Genomic DNA, 16,470 nt, shown 5'->3' with positions numbered 1-16,470 from the left:
GATGAGGGAAACACAATGTGATGCCTTCCAGATGTTGGACACCAGATCCCATCAACCCCTGCCAGCATGGTCAATGATAAAGAATGATGGGAATTGGAGGGCACAACATTGGCTGTCCTTACTATAGACATTCCAACATCCAGCACACCAACTCTTAGGCATGTCACTAAGCATCAAACTTTTCTAAAATGTCATACCAAGAATTGGCCAAACTAAACATGATTCAGGAGATTCACTATTTTTTTATTAATTCAAGGCAGCTGAACATGCTTTGTTTTCAGAGGTAGTGACTGGCTCAAGATCTCCAATGAGCTTCATGGCTGTGAGGTTCTGAACCACTGCACCACAGTGGCTCCCATTTGCCTGGTGCAGAGGGAGGCGGTGTTATGTCTTCAGTCTCCAAAGAGCAGCAAGCATAATAATCTCTGTCTCTCTCTCTTACACACACATTGCTGTCCTATGCTGTACAAGGGAGGCATGCTTTGAAATAGCTACCCTTCCCTTACAGCCCACTGCCATTCTCCCCCAACAAACCCGGGGATTAAACCAAAGGTGTTAACAAAAGCCATTGTTCCTGCTCCCTTACCAAGAGATGTTACATTCCAGGAAGTAGATTAAGCAAGATTATATCAGATTTGGTTGTCTTCTTGATCTCCCTACCATTAAGTAACTGCAGAAATGTTTGAACAAGTATCATTCACAAAATGCAAGGAATTTTCAAGACGGCAGGTTGTGAACCATTTTTTTTAAAAAAATGGATGCAGTTCATAGATTCATCTCGCCAGGATCGCTTCTGCAAACTCACTGAGCACTGGTGCCTCTGAAGGAAATTGCATTTGCAGAATACGTAATTTCTACACACATACGCGTGCACACACACAACCTCCCTAGCCTCCATCCACACATGCAAGAGTTACTATCAGAGCTCAAAGATACAGACCTTGTGGGCATTTGCAGAATCAGAGTTCACAGACCTCTGCTGAAGCTGAACGTTGGAAAATTTGGGGCAGATAAAAGAAATAACTTCTTCCTGCAGTACTAGGGAACTTGCTCCCACAAGAGGTGGCTTTATAAGAGGATTAGGCAAAGTTGTGGAGGACAAGACAATCAATAGCTACTAGCCATGATGGCTCTGCTCTGCTTCCAGGGACAGATGTCTGATACCTCTGAGCCACTTGCTGGCAACTGCAAGTGGGCAGAGTGCTGCTGCTGAGCTCCATTACTTGCTTGTGGGCTTCACACAGGCATCTGGCTGACCAGGGGACTCTTCTTACATTACACTTCAACCACGTCAAAGCACTTGGGGAGTCAAGCAGGGCCTGTGAGGTAGCCTGGGGAGAGTTCCAAGGGCCAGATAGACATGCCTGGAGGGCCACATTTCACTCCTGGGCCTGAGGTTCCCGGCTCCTAGTTTAAGAGAACAGCAGCTCTACCCTTGTCTCCTGAGGACTGAATGACCCTGTCCCTATGGCAACGAGGCCCTAAGAAGAGAAGACCCTTAGGACCCTTGTATGTTTTGCCCTGCATGGGAAATGGCAGGTTCTGTTCCTTTCTCTCCACCTCAGCACATTTTGATGAGCAAAATGGTTCCGGGAGGGCATTTTTAAGGAAAAAAACAACCCTTCTAGAGCACCATGATTTCAGTCCCCTCCCCAAAACAAACATGCAGAGCGTCTTTGATTTTTTTTTCTTTTGAAACCCTCTCAAGAGATCCTGTTCACATATTTCCTGCTTCACTTCTCCTTTGGCCCTCTATCTCTGTCCATATCATGAGAAAGTGGCAGAGTTAACCCATCAAGGAAGCCTAAAACTATCCTTCCAGAGCTCTCTTTGTTCTTCCTTCATCTCACACATCTTCACAAGGAAAACTAATGCTCTGGTTAGCTTTTGTTTCAGAGCTGGAGTCATCCACATGCAATGGGGATGCCATCAGTTGAGCCCAGACACACAAATGCTATAAGGTATAATGGGTCTCACAGCTATGCCTCTTTCCTCTGTTGCTCACCTCTGGCAGTTCTCCAGGGAACAGAGAAGCCTCCAGTAAACTCTGCATCTGTTCCTGTCTCCTGCCTAGTGACACCAGATGCTTAAAAGCCATTTGCACTTCCCCATCTGGCCAATGAACTTGTCTTCCCCTTGACTGCTCGAAAAGATTCCACCTCTCCTTCTGATTTTGGCAATTGAGACTGAGTCACTCTCTACGCTACTGCTCTGTTTAACTGGGGTTGCTCTTCTGAAGTGCTCGCTCCACTACCAGAATCCCTAATAGAAAAAAGCCACTGCATGTGACAAGTGTCTGGAGTTGCCTCTTTTATGCTCAGGGCATGACTGAGCAGCGAGGACTTCAGACACTATGTTCAGTTTTTGGTGGTGTTTGACACCAGACGGAGAACCACCCACATGCACCTGGGCCTTCTTATAGAAGCTAGTAGTTGATATCTTTCTGACCAGTGATTTTGTCCTTAAGTTCAAGTAGAAACCACTGCTCTAAACCACACTGCAGCAGACCTGCTCTCAGCCCAATAATTTTTCACTTCAAAACAGAGAAACTAAAGGTTGCTATGCTTCAGGTTTGTTGGTCTTCTCAATCTAGACTGAAGCTCCTTTCTACGGCTGGCTGCCTTTTTGTCTGTCTGCTCTGGGCTAACAGCTACAAGTACAGTCTCTAGATGAGAAGAAGAGGAGTTTGGATTTGATATCTCGCTTTATCACTACCCGAAGGAGTCTCAAAGCGGCTAACATTCTCCTTTCCCTTCCTCCCCCACAACAAACACTCTGTGAGGTGAGTGGGGCTGAGAGACTTCAGAGAAGTGTGACTAGCCCAAGGTCACCCAGCAGCTGCATGTGGAGGAGGGGAGATGTGAACCTGGTTCACCAGATTACGAGTCTACCGCTCTTAACCACTACACCACACTGGCTCTCTAGCTTTGTCCAAGGGCCTGCGCCAACCAGCAAGTGTCAGAACCCAGAGTTATTAAGAATGACTCCATCAAAGGTAGCTGGTGTGAGGAGTAAAAAGTAGGGAACAGATCACATCCAGTGTGGGAGGGCAAGGGAACACTCTCCTTGACTTTGGAGATATTGTTGTCACCATTCCGACCTAAACTTCTGCCCTTTTTAGAATGTTACCTGGAACTCAATGTCTGTAGGTAAGGAGGGAGCAACACTGCCATGGCAGGCACCAGACCTGTGTGCGTAGCGAGCTCTGCACATTCAGCTGCACATGTGAGGCTCTCTGCACATGTTACAATGAACTTATAACAGAGAGCCTTGTGTATACAGCTGCACTCTCAGGAAGCACATTATAATGAACACACCTAGGTTGGGAGAGCTGCCTGCTTCAGCCAGTCATTGTCTCACACTAACCTACTTCACAGGGTTGTTCAGAAGATAGCATGGGGAGAACCACCATTTACACTGCCCAGAGATCTTCTGAGGATGGACGGACTATAGATAAAATATACTAAATAAATGTCAGAAAGGGGCTTTTGTAAAGCAGAGAGATAAATACATACAGTCATACCTCGGAAGTCGAACGCCTTGTGAGTCGAACGTTTTGGCTCCCAAATGTTGCAAACCCGGAAGTGACTATTCTGGTTTTCAACCCGAATGTCCGACGTGGCTTCTGTGCAGCCAATCAGAAGCCATGCCTTGGTTCCTGATCATTTTGAAAGTCAAATGGACTTCCGGAACAGATTCTGTTCGACTTCCGAGGTACGACTGTATAGGGATTCTACGCACTCCACTCCCTCAACATCGAATAATTATATTGTATATTATAATATATTATAATTATTGCCCCTGTACTGGGAAGTTTCTAATATTTGATGTTTTATTATGTTTTTATATGTGTTGGAAGCCACCCAGAGTCTCTGGGGCAGCCCAGATATATAGAAGTAGGGAGTATGGTAGGGATAATTGCTTTTCTTTCAACTTGTTATTCCTGCCTCAAGTAGCAACTAAAGTCCCATTCACTGAGAAGCTCAGAATCATTGGAGAAATGCCTGGTAGTGTTGCTGTAAGAAATGGTGTAGCAAACGCACTCTGCAGCAGAGTCACAAACTGCCACGTCTGGGGACCACAGTATCTGCTTTGTAGGTAGAACAGCAGACAATAGGCCCGCAATATTCGTTACGAAATCACCAAGGGCTAATTTGGATGAATTAAATGTTTACTGGAGCCATAGGTGTAATAAAATCCATTACTGATACAAATAAAAGTTTTATTATTTGGTAATGGTTCCATACATACATGCGAGCATACACATGCACATGCACTGAGAGACAGAGATTATGACCATCCACCCACACCCACAGAAAGCTCCTTCTCTGTTGGCTCTCCCATCACAGCTGCTTCCCCTTGGCAATCCCTCCCTGGAAAGTGATCACTGTTTCCACCCCTCCACTCAAAATCCATCCAGATCCTCTCTCTGTGCAAAACACACACACACACACACACACACACAAAAAACCAGGCTAAGTAGCAGCATTCCCTCTGCCAACATGTGCTTTGACTAGCTGTCTTGAATGGCGCAGCATGGCCGGTATAGAACTAACAGATTTTCTCAGTTTGGGGGATGCAAATGGAGCTGAAACAGGCAGTTTCAAGAACCAAGCTCCTGCTTCGGGAAGTTGAGCTGGGGCAGGTTGTGTGTTTATTTACCTGCCTATGTTGATTTTCTTGTATGTTTTCAGGAAAACTGACAAAACACATTTCAAAGAAGAAGAAGTTGGGGGAAGGCTTGTTGATCTATTCTACAAGCGACTTTTTTTTTTGCTGAAATGGAAAGAGCACTGAAAAAACATTTAAGAAACAATGTGCAGTTCAGTGACTAAGAATTCTGTTGGCTCATCACTTTGCTCAGCTATAAAACCCAGTGGGCAACCTTCAGTCTATAATCCCTATTTATCAGCCCAGCCTAGGCCAGAGGGTTGTTTGTGCGCTAAGAAAAATCCTGTTCTGAATTCCCTAAAGAATGAAATACAAATAATAACTAAACCCCTTTCACACTTACTCAAAGTACTTGCAGCTAAGCTACATTTACAAGGGCCACTGTGGCACACTTAAGGCAAGTATATATCTATATTTTAAAATGTGCCATAAAACAGAGGGCAGAATTGTATTTGTAGGGAGCCTCTCGACCTGCTGCTGGGAAGTGTCCCCTGGAGGCAAATCCTGCTGCTTTACTGCCCATTATTGGGGCTTCCTTCATGCCTGGGATGATCCATCCCTGCTAACAACCTCGGCTTCCATCAATACAAACACTGCATAGTTTTTAAACTAATATTTTTCCAGCATGCAATTCCATGGAGAGGCGAACACAGCGTTGCCATGGCAATGCATAGACAGCATCTGCCTGGGAAGTAGCTGAAGGGAGAAACTGGAATAGAATTGCAAATTCCCCACAACCCAGGGAAGGATCTGAAGGAAAGGAAATGCAACATGACTGCCAGTGTGATCCACCACAAGCCTACCACGCTGTTTCAACACGGGAGCACCTTCTGCCAAGCTAGGAAGCTCCCTGGTGGGATCTGAACTCCCATTTCAGCTAGATAAGCTAGATGTACTTGCCTGCCTGCCTTGTCCGTCTGTCTCACTCACTCACTCACTCACTCACTCACTCACTCACTCATTCACTCACTCACATAAAGTCCAATAGGAAACCAGAGGGCCTGTTATTCATTTGCTACTTGCGATGCCTAGCTTACTGCAATACATCAATGTGAACATATGTGAGCGAATACCGGGAAAGGGGACTTTCTCTTGGCTCCTAACCATTGCAATACAAACTCTCCCCCTCCCCAGTAGTACCACAAAGCAACAGAAGGGAAAAATGAGGAAAGATTTCCCTTGAAATCTGATCCATTTACCTAGGCGCACAATACTAACAAGCACAGAAATTCAGAACTTGCGGGCTGTGGCAGTGCTAGCAAAGCGGGAGCCCAATGCACCTCAACCAACTCTTGCCCCCAAGCGGCTTGTTTAGAATTGATGCCAGCTTAATCCCTAGGCGGCTGGCATGCCATTGGCAATCCTGTGCCCAGTTCCAAAGCAATATGAGGAAAGGGCCAGAAACCTCAATCATCTGGGAGGCTAAATGCTATCCAAGCATGCTCAGCCTTCACACTCCCCTCTCTCTATACACACACACACAAAAAAACCACCTTATTTCTATATTTTAGGTTGCAGGCTGGAGTCTGATAGCTGCCAAAGCTGCGAAACACTTCTGGGTTTGTTCCAGCGCCACACCTGCCATTCTGCTCTGTACAGCACGGCTGGCATTAAATGTGGGCAGAAGGCAGTTTTTTACCATTCCAATTTTACTTCCCATGCTTCCCTTTTGAGCAGCATCCTACACTCTGTGGATTTCTTGCCTAATCCATCCAGAGATGCTGGATTAAGGAGACACTCAACCCTCAAAGTCTCTGCAGCAGCCTTTCACTATTCAAACAGCAAGCAACTTGGAATGGAACATACGGGGATCGGTGAAGCTGCACGGTAAGAGACAGCTTTACTCTGACAAAAAGGGAGAGCGGGAACATACTGCAACTGTTGCCTAGATCAGGGGATGGCTGTGGCAGCGCACATATTGCACAAGCAGCATGCCATGAAGCAGGGATACAAGACAAGAGGAAAGGGTAGGAAAGAGAGCTTCGCTAGACTATGGAAGTGACAGGTGTGAATCTTGGGGAAGAGGCTGCTCAGTTTTAAACTCTTGAGAAAACATGAAGTGAGATCATAAGAAGGTCCCTGCTGGATCAGGCCAAAGGCCTGTCGAGTCCAGCATTCTGTGCTGATGGTGGCCAACGAGGTGCCTGTGGTAAGCTTAGCAGCATCATGGCACTTCCAAAGGGCCATCCCTTCCATTAGGCAGACTGGGGCAATTGCCCTGGTCAGCAGTCATTTTTCATCCCTCGGATGCTTGCCTTGCTACCTGCCCATCACTGCCACCCGCTTTTCTTTTGGGGGGCTCTACAGAGTGCCCACCGCATCCCTGGACTTTGCACTGAGGCCACGTGCTCCAGAGGGATACATTCAGTGTAACACAGGACAGAATGGGGATGAGTTCAGAAGATACATAACACAGATATGTGGACAGGGCAGAAGAACCTACGTGCTTAATTGTCTATGGCAGTGGTTCCCAACTAAGTACAGAGAACCCCCCGTTTTTCATAAGCCAAGCCATGGAACCCCTACTTTTGAAAATGCTGATCTCTCTGTGATAGTTTCTGTAATGTGAATGGTGCCACCATACCCTCCAAGACATCCTAACGCAAAACCGGATCGTGGGTCTTCCAGACTACATTCCCACATGAGTCATGTGAGCCATACAAGAGCATGGTGCCCCAAAATGGGATATCCTGGCCAGTTGATGGGTATGTGCCACAGACTTATTGGGGTCCTCAGACCGCCAATTGGGAATCACTGGTTGATGGCATAAGGTAGCTTTAGGAGAGAATTGTTGTGTATTTTTATTCTTGCATTATATAAAGAACATCTATATTTGATGTATCCCAAAAAGGTATCCTTTGGTATGCCTGGCCGATTTCAAATGAGAGTCTTTGTTCTGACAAGGCCATCTCTTCTACATGAGGTTTAATTTCCGGAATGTACAAAACCTAATTTACACATGTGGGCCATTTCAACATTTAAATATTCAAGTCCTCTCAGCAGGCTGCCATGATTTAGAGAACAATAGTTCTAAGGCATCAAGAACAGGCCTCAGTTAGACAAACACCTTCCGTGTGAATCACAGTGAAATTTGAAGAATTTCTTATCTTGAAAAGCTTTTGAAGTACACACAGCACGATGATTTACATGAACAAAGACAGTCCAGGGCTGAATAATGGTTCAATGTATATTCCTGTCCTAACAGTATGGGGACATAGGAGTCACTGTAGCCTGGTCATTTCCCACACCTTTCTGGCAACATGCAAAGAGAAGAAATGCATGCACAGGCCGCCTGAAACATGGCCACTTCCCATTCTGACATTGCTCTGCTGGTGATGCCGCAGAGGAAAGCTATCATGCCCATTGGCCTGGTTGTTTCCTTTCCACCACTGCCAAAGCAGCATGGGGAGCACCACAGCACAGTGGGTCTGCCTCCTGTCCATTTAGGTTTTAAAAGAATTGGGCCTTTCACAATGTTTGGGTTTTGTTTCGAACAAGGGTTCATTTTTCACTTGATAAGTTGTCAACTGACCATGTGTCATGCATGCCATACCTCTAAGACCAAAAATACTGTGTCACAGGCTCTGCTTCTGACCAGAACATCTAGACTGAGTAACTTCCCACACCATCTGTGTCCTGCCATTGTGCCTGCCAGTGGTGGCTAAGGCTGCACTCCTAGGTCCACTCACTGGGGATTAAGCCCCACTGAACTCAAAGGGACTTACTTCTGAGTAGACATGGATAGCTTTGCACTGCTAAGTCAAAGCTTAGGGTGGCATTCAATGCTACTCTTACTCAGAAAAGACCCACTGAAGTCAATGAACATGACTTTCTTAAATACAACCTAAGAGGGAAGAATTCAACATTGCACTAAACCAATTTCAACCGCACAAGTATTTTTGCTTGCCCAGCAGAAGAACCTCACCTCTCCTCCCCCTGCACACTGTTCAATGGATTATCCTGACCCCCGCAGGACTGATTTGATGGAGTTGGCACACAGGGAGAGAGTGGAAAGCCCTACTGCTCTAGGGGGAGCCCTTGCGAGGGCTCCTGCTAGCAAAACTACTCATTTGAATCTGGTCCTTAGTGTTTAGCCAATAGCATATGTTTGCATTATTTTATTTTCTGTGCCTGGTTCGATGCATGTCAATCTGTGTGGGTACTGGGTACTAAATTTAATTTGGTTTTAGTATCTTGCAGAATGTAGTTTGTTCCGAACGGCATGACAACATCCTGAGATTGTTGTTGCTTCTCACATGCATTGCTTTCCTGCCAAAATATTGACCTACACACACCTTTACAAGATTGAGATTTATTTATTTCTAAAGACAGACAACATGATGGCACACAGTTTTAAAGAGTGGACCCCATATATTTTCATCACTGGGAAACAGTCAAAGAGAAACAAAAAATTGTATATGTAAGCGGCACCTAGAGATCTAGCTTCAGTGATCAGAAGCCATTTCTCTCAAAAATAAAAATAAAACGTGCACAATGCAACATTTTAGCTGCCCAGCAATATCCAAGGCAGGACAACAGTGGCAACTGCCCAAAGAACTCAAGAAATATAGGATTTCAAATCAGGCAAAAGCAGGGTGGGGTAGAGAGGAAGTGAATATTATCTCATAGATGGCCAAAATTAGGAAGTGTTTGCTCAAGGCTCAGCAGCTTTCTAAATGGTGAAGAGCCATTTTTAGTCAAACTTTCAGTTTGTCACCATTTAGGGAAGATTGTTCCTCCGCTGCAAAAATGCAAAACTTGGACCAAGGGAAACCAACTTAAGAGTTATTGGTTCCGTTCAGATATCACTCCAAACCATTGATTGTGCTTACCATAGTTTAGAACTCAAACTGCAGTTCAAGCTTCAAAATGTACAACAAGCAAATCATGATGTAGAAATGCTTGTCTCCTTTTGTTATCCCCACACACACACCCCGACACATACACACAGCTTCATAAATTCCTAAGTTCACTCCTGTCTCCACAGTGCAGCAAACTCTCTATAGACAGACTGTTGACCGTAACTATGGTTTGTAAATATAAATATGCCAGGCCATGGTTTAACAGCCCACTTCAAATCATTGTTTCTGATTCTGGTTGCTGGCAGATCACAAGCCATGGTTTGTCCAGTAGCCGAGTACATGCTGAGGTGGAGCTTTGAAGCCACCATCTAACACTAGTGCTGTTGCTTTTTGCCAGGACAGAGAGGCAGTGAGATTGGGAATGTGTGGCTGCAGCTGAAGCAGTCTGAGATGGGTGGCAGTAGTCCCACTGATGCAACCACATGTCCTCAACCTCACTGCCAACCCACACCAAACCAAATAAAGCAGTAGCAATGCCATCATCAAGAGGATGGTTCTTCCCCACCACACAAGCTGCTACCGAGTTTGTAAATTCAGACATCAAGGCAAACCATGGTTAAACTTCATTAAGCATGGCCTGGCATGATGTCTGAATTGTGCCACCATACCTTGAGCCTTGAGCCATCTTTTCATCGCATCAGACTAAGGGCTGATTTCTACAACACATTTCCTTCTCAGAATAAACACCTGCATTCTTTTTCAAAGTATGAATCTGCATGGGCATTATAGCATGTTAACAGGCCTTTGCAGATTCAACCAGCAGCAATTACAGCAACTGGGGAAAGTGCCACTGTGATCACAGGAATTGCTTCCAGCTGTATCCATTATTACCAAATTTATACTTTACATCTGCCCACGTGGTGGTGCTTTTTGTTTCTGTTTGAGAAGAAAAAAATCATTTATTTCATAAGCATATTACAATAAATTACGATGCATTTAACAGTTAAATATTAGATTTAGCATATATTAAGAATCTTTGGATGGATTGTATAAATATATAATAAAGTGAATAAAGAAGCCATCATTTTTCATCCAAACCTTTCATGGATTATGAACACCTAATTAACTAAATAAATGCATAAAATGTACACCTTGCCCTGAAATGTGTAATTTTCTCTTCAGATATTGAATTACCAGATATCATTTGTCCAAAATTGTGTGACAAAATGATTTCTCTGCACATACATCATTCCACATTGTTCAGTTAACTGTGTTGTGTTTCAATCCTCTGTCTTGACAAAGGATCCTTGGAAGTTTGAACATTTACAGCAAATCAGAACAACCAACTATAATCCTCTCTTCTATGGTTGTGTACACACACGTAGCCTTTGAAGTGCACAGGGATTCCACCCCCCACCGCCCACCCCACACAGTGGGCTTTTGTACATTACGGTTCGCAATTGTACAAACCTTCACACAACAAATGTTATCTAAAGTGGCAGTTATCATCTGTGCTATTTGTACAGTGTTAGAAACTCAAATATATAAGCTAGGTGGCAAATGGCTCCTTAAACCAGGGTTACAGTCACCAAAACAGAACGCCTAGTTGTTGTTTAGGGCTAGACAACTCAAAAGTTGTATTTTTCAATACGACTTTTGGTTCCTGAAATTCATTCTGATTGTGTGGATAAAATATAACAGATAGAATTCTACAGGAAATGTTGCTAGTGTATGAAAATAGTCATGACCCAAGGATTCCCAGGCATGCGCCTCCAGATGGTGGAGACGTCTAGAGACATCCTAGCGCCCAGGCACCTTCACTTCGTCACAAGTGGCTGATACCCAGGTGCAAAATGAGCTTGGTGCCTGGCAAATTTTGAGTGCAGGTGGGCACGTTTTCAGACTAGTGCTCAATAGTGTTCTCTACACCCCTCCTGTCAATTAAGTGTTTCCACAGACCTTTTTTCAAAGAATAAATATTTTTAACCGCCTTTTGAAAGAGAGGGGCTGAACGCTGGTATGATGATATTCAGAAGAAATATAAGAGTATAAAGAGACAGCTAGGTTGCTGTCCTGTTTCCTATTTGCTTCTTTCATTCATAGACAAGGTGAGCTTGATGAGGGGGAGGCAGCCCTGCAACAGCAAGTAGGCCTGTCCCAACAGGTGACCTGAGAAAGCGCTCTCTTGTGCACACATGCATGCTGCAAGCACTTGAGAAGCGCATTCTTGGTACAAAACTGTTTATAGCCATTCCGGTAGAATGTGCTTTAGGTTGCCATATAGTGTGGGACAGGGATGGCATTGTAATGTGCAGCATTACGAAAAGGCACTGGCATCCATCATTGAATGCACATTATTGTACAGTGTGTACACACCCAAATCTTTCATTGGCTAGGATCAACAGGGCAAGGTAACGCCTCTGGATTAGAACCATAGACTCTTGAGTATCATCTAGTTCAACCGCCTGCAGTCCAGGAGGATGCAGCTGCTACATATGGGGACCGAGCCTGCAACCTTGGCGTTATCAGCACCACACTCTAACCTGCCAAGTTAGAGATATCTAATGGTCAGATTTCTCATCAGATGGTGGAAGGAAGTTTTCAGTGCTTTTGTAATCCTAACACCGTTCCCCATCCCATTTCTTTCTCAAGGAGAGATGTCGGTAAAACTTCTGGGGCCAGTCTATGTGTGGGGTACAGGGAAGATGTATTCCTCTTTATGTCCATACAGAGTGGGTAGGTCTTACCCTCTCAATGGGCTGTCCTGCCCACCTGTCAAAGTTAGTCCATGGAAGACTGAGACAGATAAAGAATCTGGCCCCCTTGGCCAAAAAAGATTCCCCACCTCTGAAGTAGGATGACCATGAGAAGTAGTGCTCCAACTGTGAGTGGCAATTGAGGTCCCTCTTGTCAAAACAGGAATGGTAGCCCTTCCTGGTGTTCTGGCATTTCAGATCTGAGCCAAGTTTCGTGCTTGTGGGCAGCACACTCATTCTGTACTCACAAAGCAGCTCCCCATGTCTGTGCCATGATAACAACTTCAATGAAGGTAATTAAGGTGCCAGAGAAGGAAATGCCATTAAAGAAGGTGCCCTTTTAAAGAAGGTGTCCCGCGGTGCTACTAACTGAGTTCACCAAGCTTGCTTTGTTGTGCATAGAAGCATCTACAGGGCCCTGACCTAATTAGGCTCACTCTGAGGGGACTAATTGGTTTGTAGAAGAAATGATAATAGGAATGGGTGGATTGCCTTGTAGGAGATCCTCATGACACACAACGGACCAGGCCTGCCTTAGCACCTGGAATATGGCTTCTGAAACTCTTAGAATCTGCAGGACTTCAAGGGGAGGGAGGACTGTTGTGCTCCCACTGCACTGCCACACTTAGAACTGGGTAGATGGATCATATCCCCATGCCTGGCCCAATAATGAGCTCAGACGAGAGCAAAGAAGATGATACCCAGAAGCAGGAAAGCTTTGGTGCCTTGGTGTGGACTTGTCTTGAACCATGCTGACCAGAGACAAGATGCTACCCTCACAAGAGACCAGGAAAAGGGCTGCATCTAAATAAAACTGCTATAATTACCCGCTGCGAGAATATTCATGGTATTGCCTTTTATGCAAAGTTGCTTAACTTCAGGTTTAGCATCTCTCTGGGTAGCTAGGGGAGCACCCCCTGCCCACCAAGTTTCTGCTGCACCTGATGCTCATAGGAATCTTCCACATTCACATTTTACACCACATGCCACCCCCATTCTTTTCTAGGTTACCCTGCAGTCAAGCATAAATCTGAAAGAGTATCCTACACATGAAGCCCCGTCCCAGCCTGTCTGGCGACAGAGGGAGACATTCCTCAGAGGAGATCAAGAGACAGCAAATTGGGTGGTGGGGAGAGCAGTAGGTCAGCCTTCCTCCCCCTCCAGATGTTTGGGACCGCAACAAGCTGTACTTGTCCGGGTCTGACGTGAGTTGTCGTCCAAGCCATCTGGAGAGCGCCAGGTTGGGGGAGGCTGGAGGGAGGCTAGGAACAGAGACTAAGGGGCTTGAGCAGAGGCTCTGGGGGAGCCCAGACAGCAATTGCACAGGAGCTGCAAGGCAGGCTCAAGGGTCCTGACTCTCTCCTACAGACTTTGTCCGTTCCGTTTCAAGCGTAAAAGCAGAAAAGAAACGGAAAGAATCGCAAGGCCTTAAGAGGTGCAAGGAGGGAATATCCTGCTTGACTGCAATAAATCCAACCACTCAGCCCCCTTGTTTCCCCCCAGCCTAAACAGCACGTTCCAGTGCTGCATTCTGGTGAATTATTTAGCATCCCCTCCAGCTTTTTACTTCCCTTTGCACCCCCAACCAAAGCAATGGACACCGTCAGGCTGCTGCTGCTGCGAAGGAATGAGGAGCATTCCAGCCAGCATTAAGTACGGTAAGTGTGTAATGAGGAGGGGTCTGTGTGTGCGTTAATGATCAGCCCCTGTTCCAGTTGAGCTCCCATTCCCTCCCCTCCCCTCCTGCCTTTATTCTGGATAATTCAGAACCTCACATGCAGAGATGAAAGGCACACACAGTGCCTGGGCTGCCATTCCCTTGTCTGTCTCTTCCACCCCATGTTCAAACCCCTCCCCAATTGATCTCCCCTTTATCTGCCTGGTATTCTGCTTTTGCCATGGATATTGCCTGAGTGGGAAGGGTTGATCATGGGGAGAGGATTTCCCCCCCCCCCCATGGATCCTCTTTCTTCACCCCTCATTAAACTGTCGAAAGAGGGAGCAAAGGGAGAGATGGGAAAGGACAGTCACCAGGGCTGCAGCCTTGGCTAGAGACAGCAAGCCCCCTCCTGTAGGGGTTTGGAAGAGGCAGCAAGGGACACTCAAGACTCCACGGTCCAGATTCCATCCTCCACACACACCTCCTCCTGCTCCACAGAGCTCCTCTGTCTCAAAGGTCGCACCCACAGTTCAAGCCCATTTCTTCCCTCAAAGAATCCTGGGAGCTGTAGTTTGCTAAGGGTGCTGGGAATTGTAGCTCGGGGCATGCAATTTGCAGTTCCCAGGATTGTTTGAGGAAAATAAATGTATAGTGTGGGTGCAGCCTTATCGTGTCAGATACACTTATGTGGTGTGGCCAGTTACACAAGGGGTAGGAAAGGGGGCTACGCTCCTAAAGAGGACTTGACCCTCTCACTCGTAAGCTCCCATTTCCAAGGAAGGGCCCCCAAAAGGCATCCATCTAGCTCCACAGAAGAGGGAGGCAGTTTCCCCAGAGAGTCTTACTAGAGCAGACAGAACACGAACAAACATACACACACTGCATGCAGATAAGTGGAGAAAATAAGCAGCCCCCGCCAGCCGGCCCACAGGAGATTCACACCCGCGTGAACGCGCCAGCACACACATACGCGTCCACGGTGCGTGCTCCCCGTTTCCGGAACCTCGCCGAGCAGCCAGCTCGTGCAGCTAAAGTTAGCCTGGTCCCGGGCATCTCACGCGCTGCAAGGAGGCGCAGCGCAACGGCCGGATCGCGCCCAGCAGGAATCCCCCCCCCCGACCCGCGCTGCTCTAAACCTGACCCGGACCTGCAGGCCACCGGACTCTGGCGCACGTGTGAGAGGCGGGGTGGATTGGGAAGACGTTACACACCCACCCAATGGTTTGGGAGGGGGGCACACCCGCACGGGCGCGCGCCGCAGTTCCCTAACAAAGGCAATCGAGTGATTGTTCCCGGAGACTCCGAAGGGATCTGCGGCGGCCGCCTCAGCCCGACCCAACTCCCTCCCGACGTCCCCCAGATGGATCATTGTCTGCCCCCCATCTCGGACCGTCTGAGCGCGTCTCGCAGCTGCACATCCTAAGCGGCGGGGCTCCATTGTGAGGGCGGGAGAGGGGGTGTGGCGGCCGGCACCGGCGGAGCCCCTACCCGAGAGAGGGGCCACCCCCAGGACCCCCCGGGGTCGCAAACGTCTCCCCCTCCGAGGCCCGCGATCCGCCCCGCCCCCCAGCACTTACAGCCTTTCTGCGCTCCTCGGGATGTTCTTGGGGACGCTGCGGAGCCCCAGCCCGTGACAGTCGACGGTGGTGCCGCTGCAGGCGCACGGCGCGGGACAGGCGCTCGCCCGGACCCGGCAAAAGGCCGCCCAGGCCAAGAGGCAGGCTCCCGCCCGCAGCCACACGCCGCCCGACGCCGCTCGCTTCGCGGGAGCCATGCTGCCTGCGCTGGCTAGCGAGGGGCTGCCCCGCACATGATCGCACGGCGCGCTCGCCGAGGCGGCGTGGAGAGGCTGCCTTCTGGCGAAGGCGGGCGACCCCGGCTGCTGCTGCTTCCACTTCGTCGCCTGTCCGGGTCGCAGGAAGAAGCAGCTCCGGCCGCCCGGGAGGGTTAAGCACAGGAACACGCGCTGCCTTCGCGTCTCGCTGCCTCGCTCTCAAAGACACACATCGGGAGCCCCCGTCTCATCCATCAAGCCCAGACAGCAGGAGCAGCCTTGGCTCCGCCCCCGTCCCCCCTTCAGTCTCCTCACCCGCCTCGGGCGCACAGATCTCTCCCCGCCACCGCCACCCACCCACCCTCTTCTCCGACAGAGGGCCGGGAGAAAGGCGCGCACTGTCTGCCCAGGGAGCAGAGAGGAGGCTCCCACATAACGCACTCGCGGAATCACCAGCCAAGAGGCAAGACACCTCCGTGGAAGAGAGAGCTATACACGCGCGTGTACACACACGTACGTGTGTATACACACACACGCAGCGAAGCACACGCTCTGAGAGTCTGTCGTGGAGAGACGCAGTAAAGATGCACATAGAGGAAAAATAGGCGAAGAGCGTCCGAAAGTAGCAGGACAGACACACAGGCCCAGAGAAGAAGAGTCGCCCTTCGTACTCGGACACACACACACAATGGGACTGTGGTGTCCTTTGTGATAAACAGGGTTTTTTGTGTATGATTTCTGTCGATAGGTTGTGTTTTGATGTAAACTCTTTGAGGTCACAATCCGATCTATACAAGAACACAAAAC

The 16,470-nt window shown here is 47.8% G+C and overlaps 1 protein-coding gene across 1 annotated transcript in view; it reads right to left on the bottom strand.

Moving 5' to 3' along the window:
* Window positions 1–16,004, bottom strand: part of SLIT1 (slit guidance ligand 1) — a 117,242-nt gene extending 101,238 nt beyond the window's left edge. Inside the window, exon 1 of the mRNA XM_081192217.1 lies at window positions 15,467–16,004. Coding sequence (XP_081048343.1) covers window positions 15,467–15,663 — 197 coding nt within the window. The 5' untranslated portion in view covers window positions 15,664–16,004. The remainder of the gene's footprint in view (window positions 1–15,466) is intronic.
* Window positions 16,005–16,470: the final 466 nt, after the last annotated feature.

The sequence above is a fragment of the Podarcis bocagei genome, assembly GCF_964188305.1.
Source record: "Podarcis bocagei genome assembly, chromosome: 4".
NCBI lineage: Eukaryota > Metazoa > Chordata > Lepidosauria > Squamata > Lacertidae > Podarcis > Podarcis bocagei.
The sequence above is the reverse complement of the archived record's forward strand: the minus strand, read 5'-3'. Positions and strand labels throughout refer to the sequence as shown.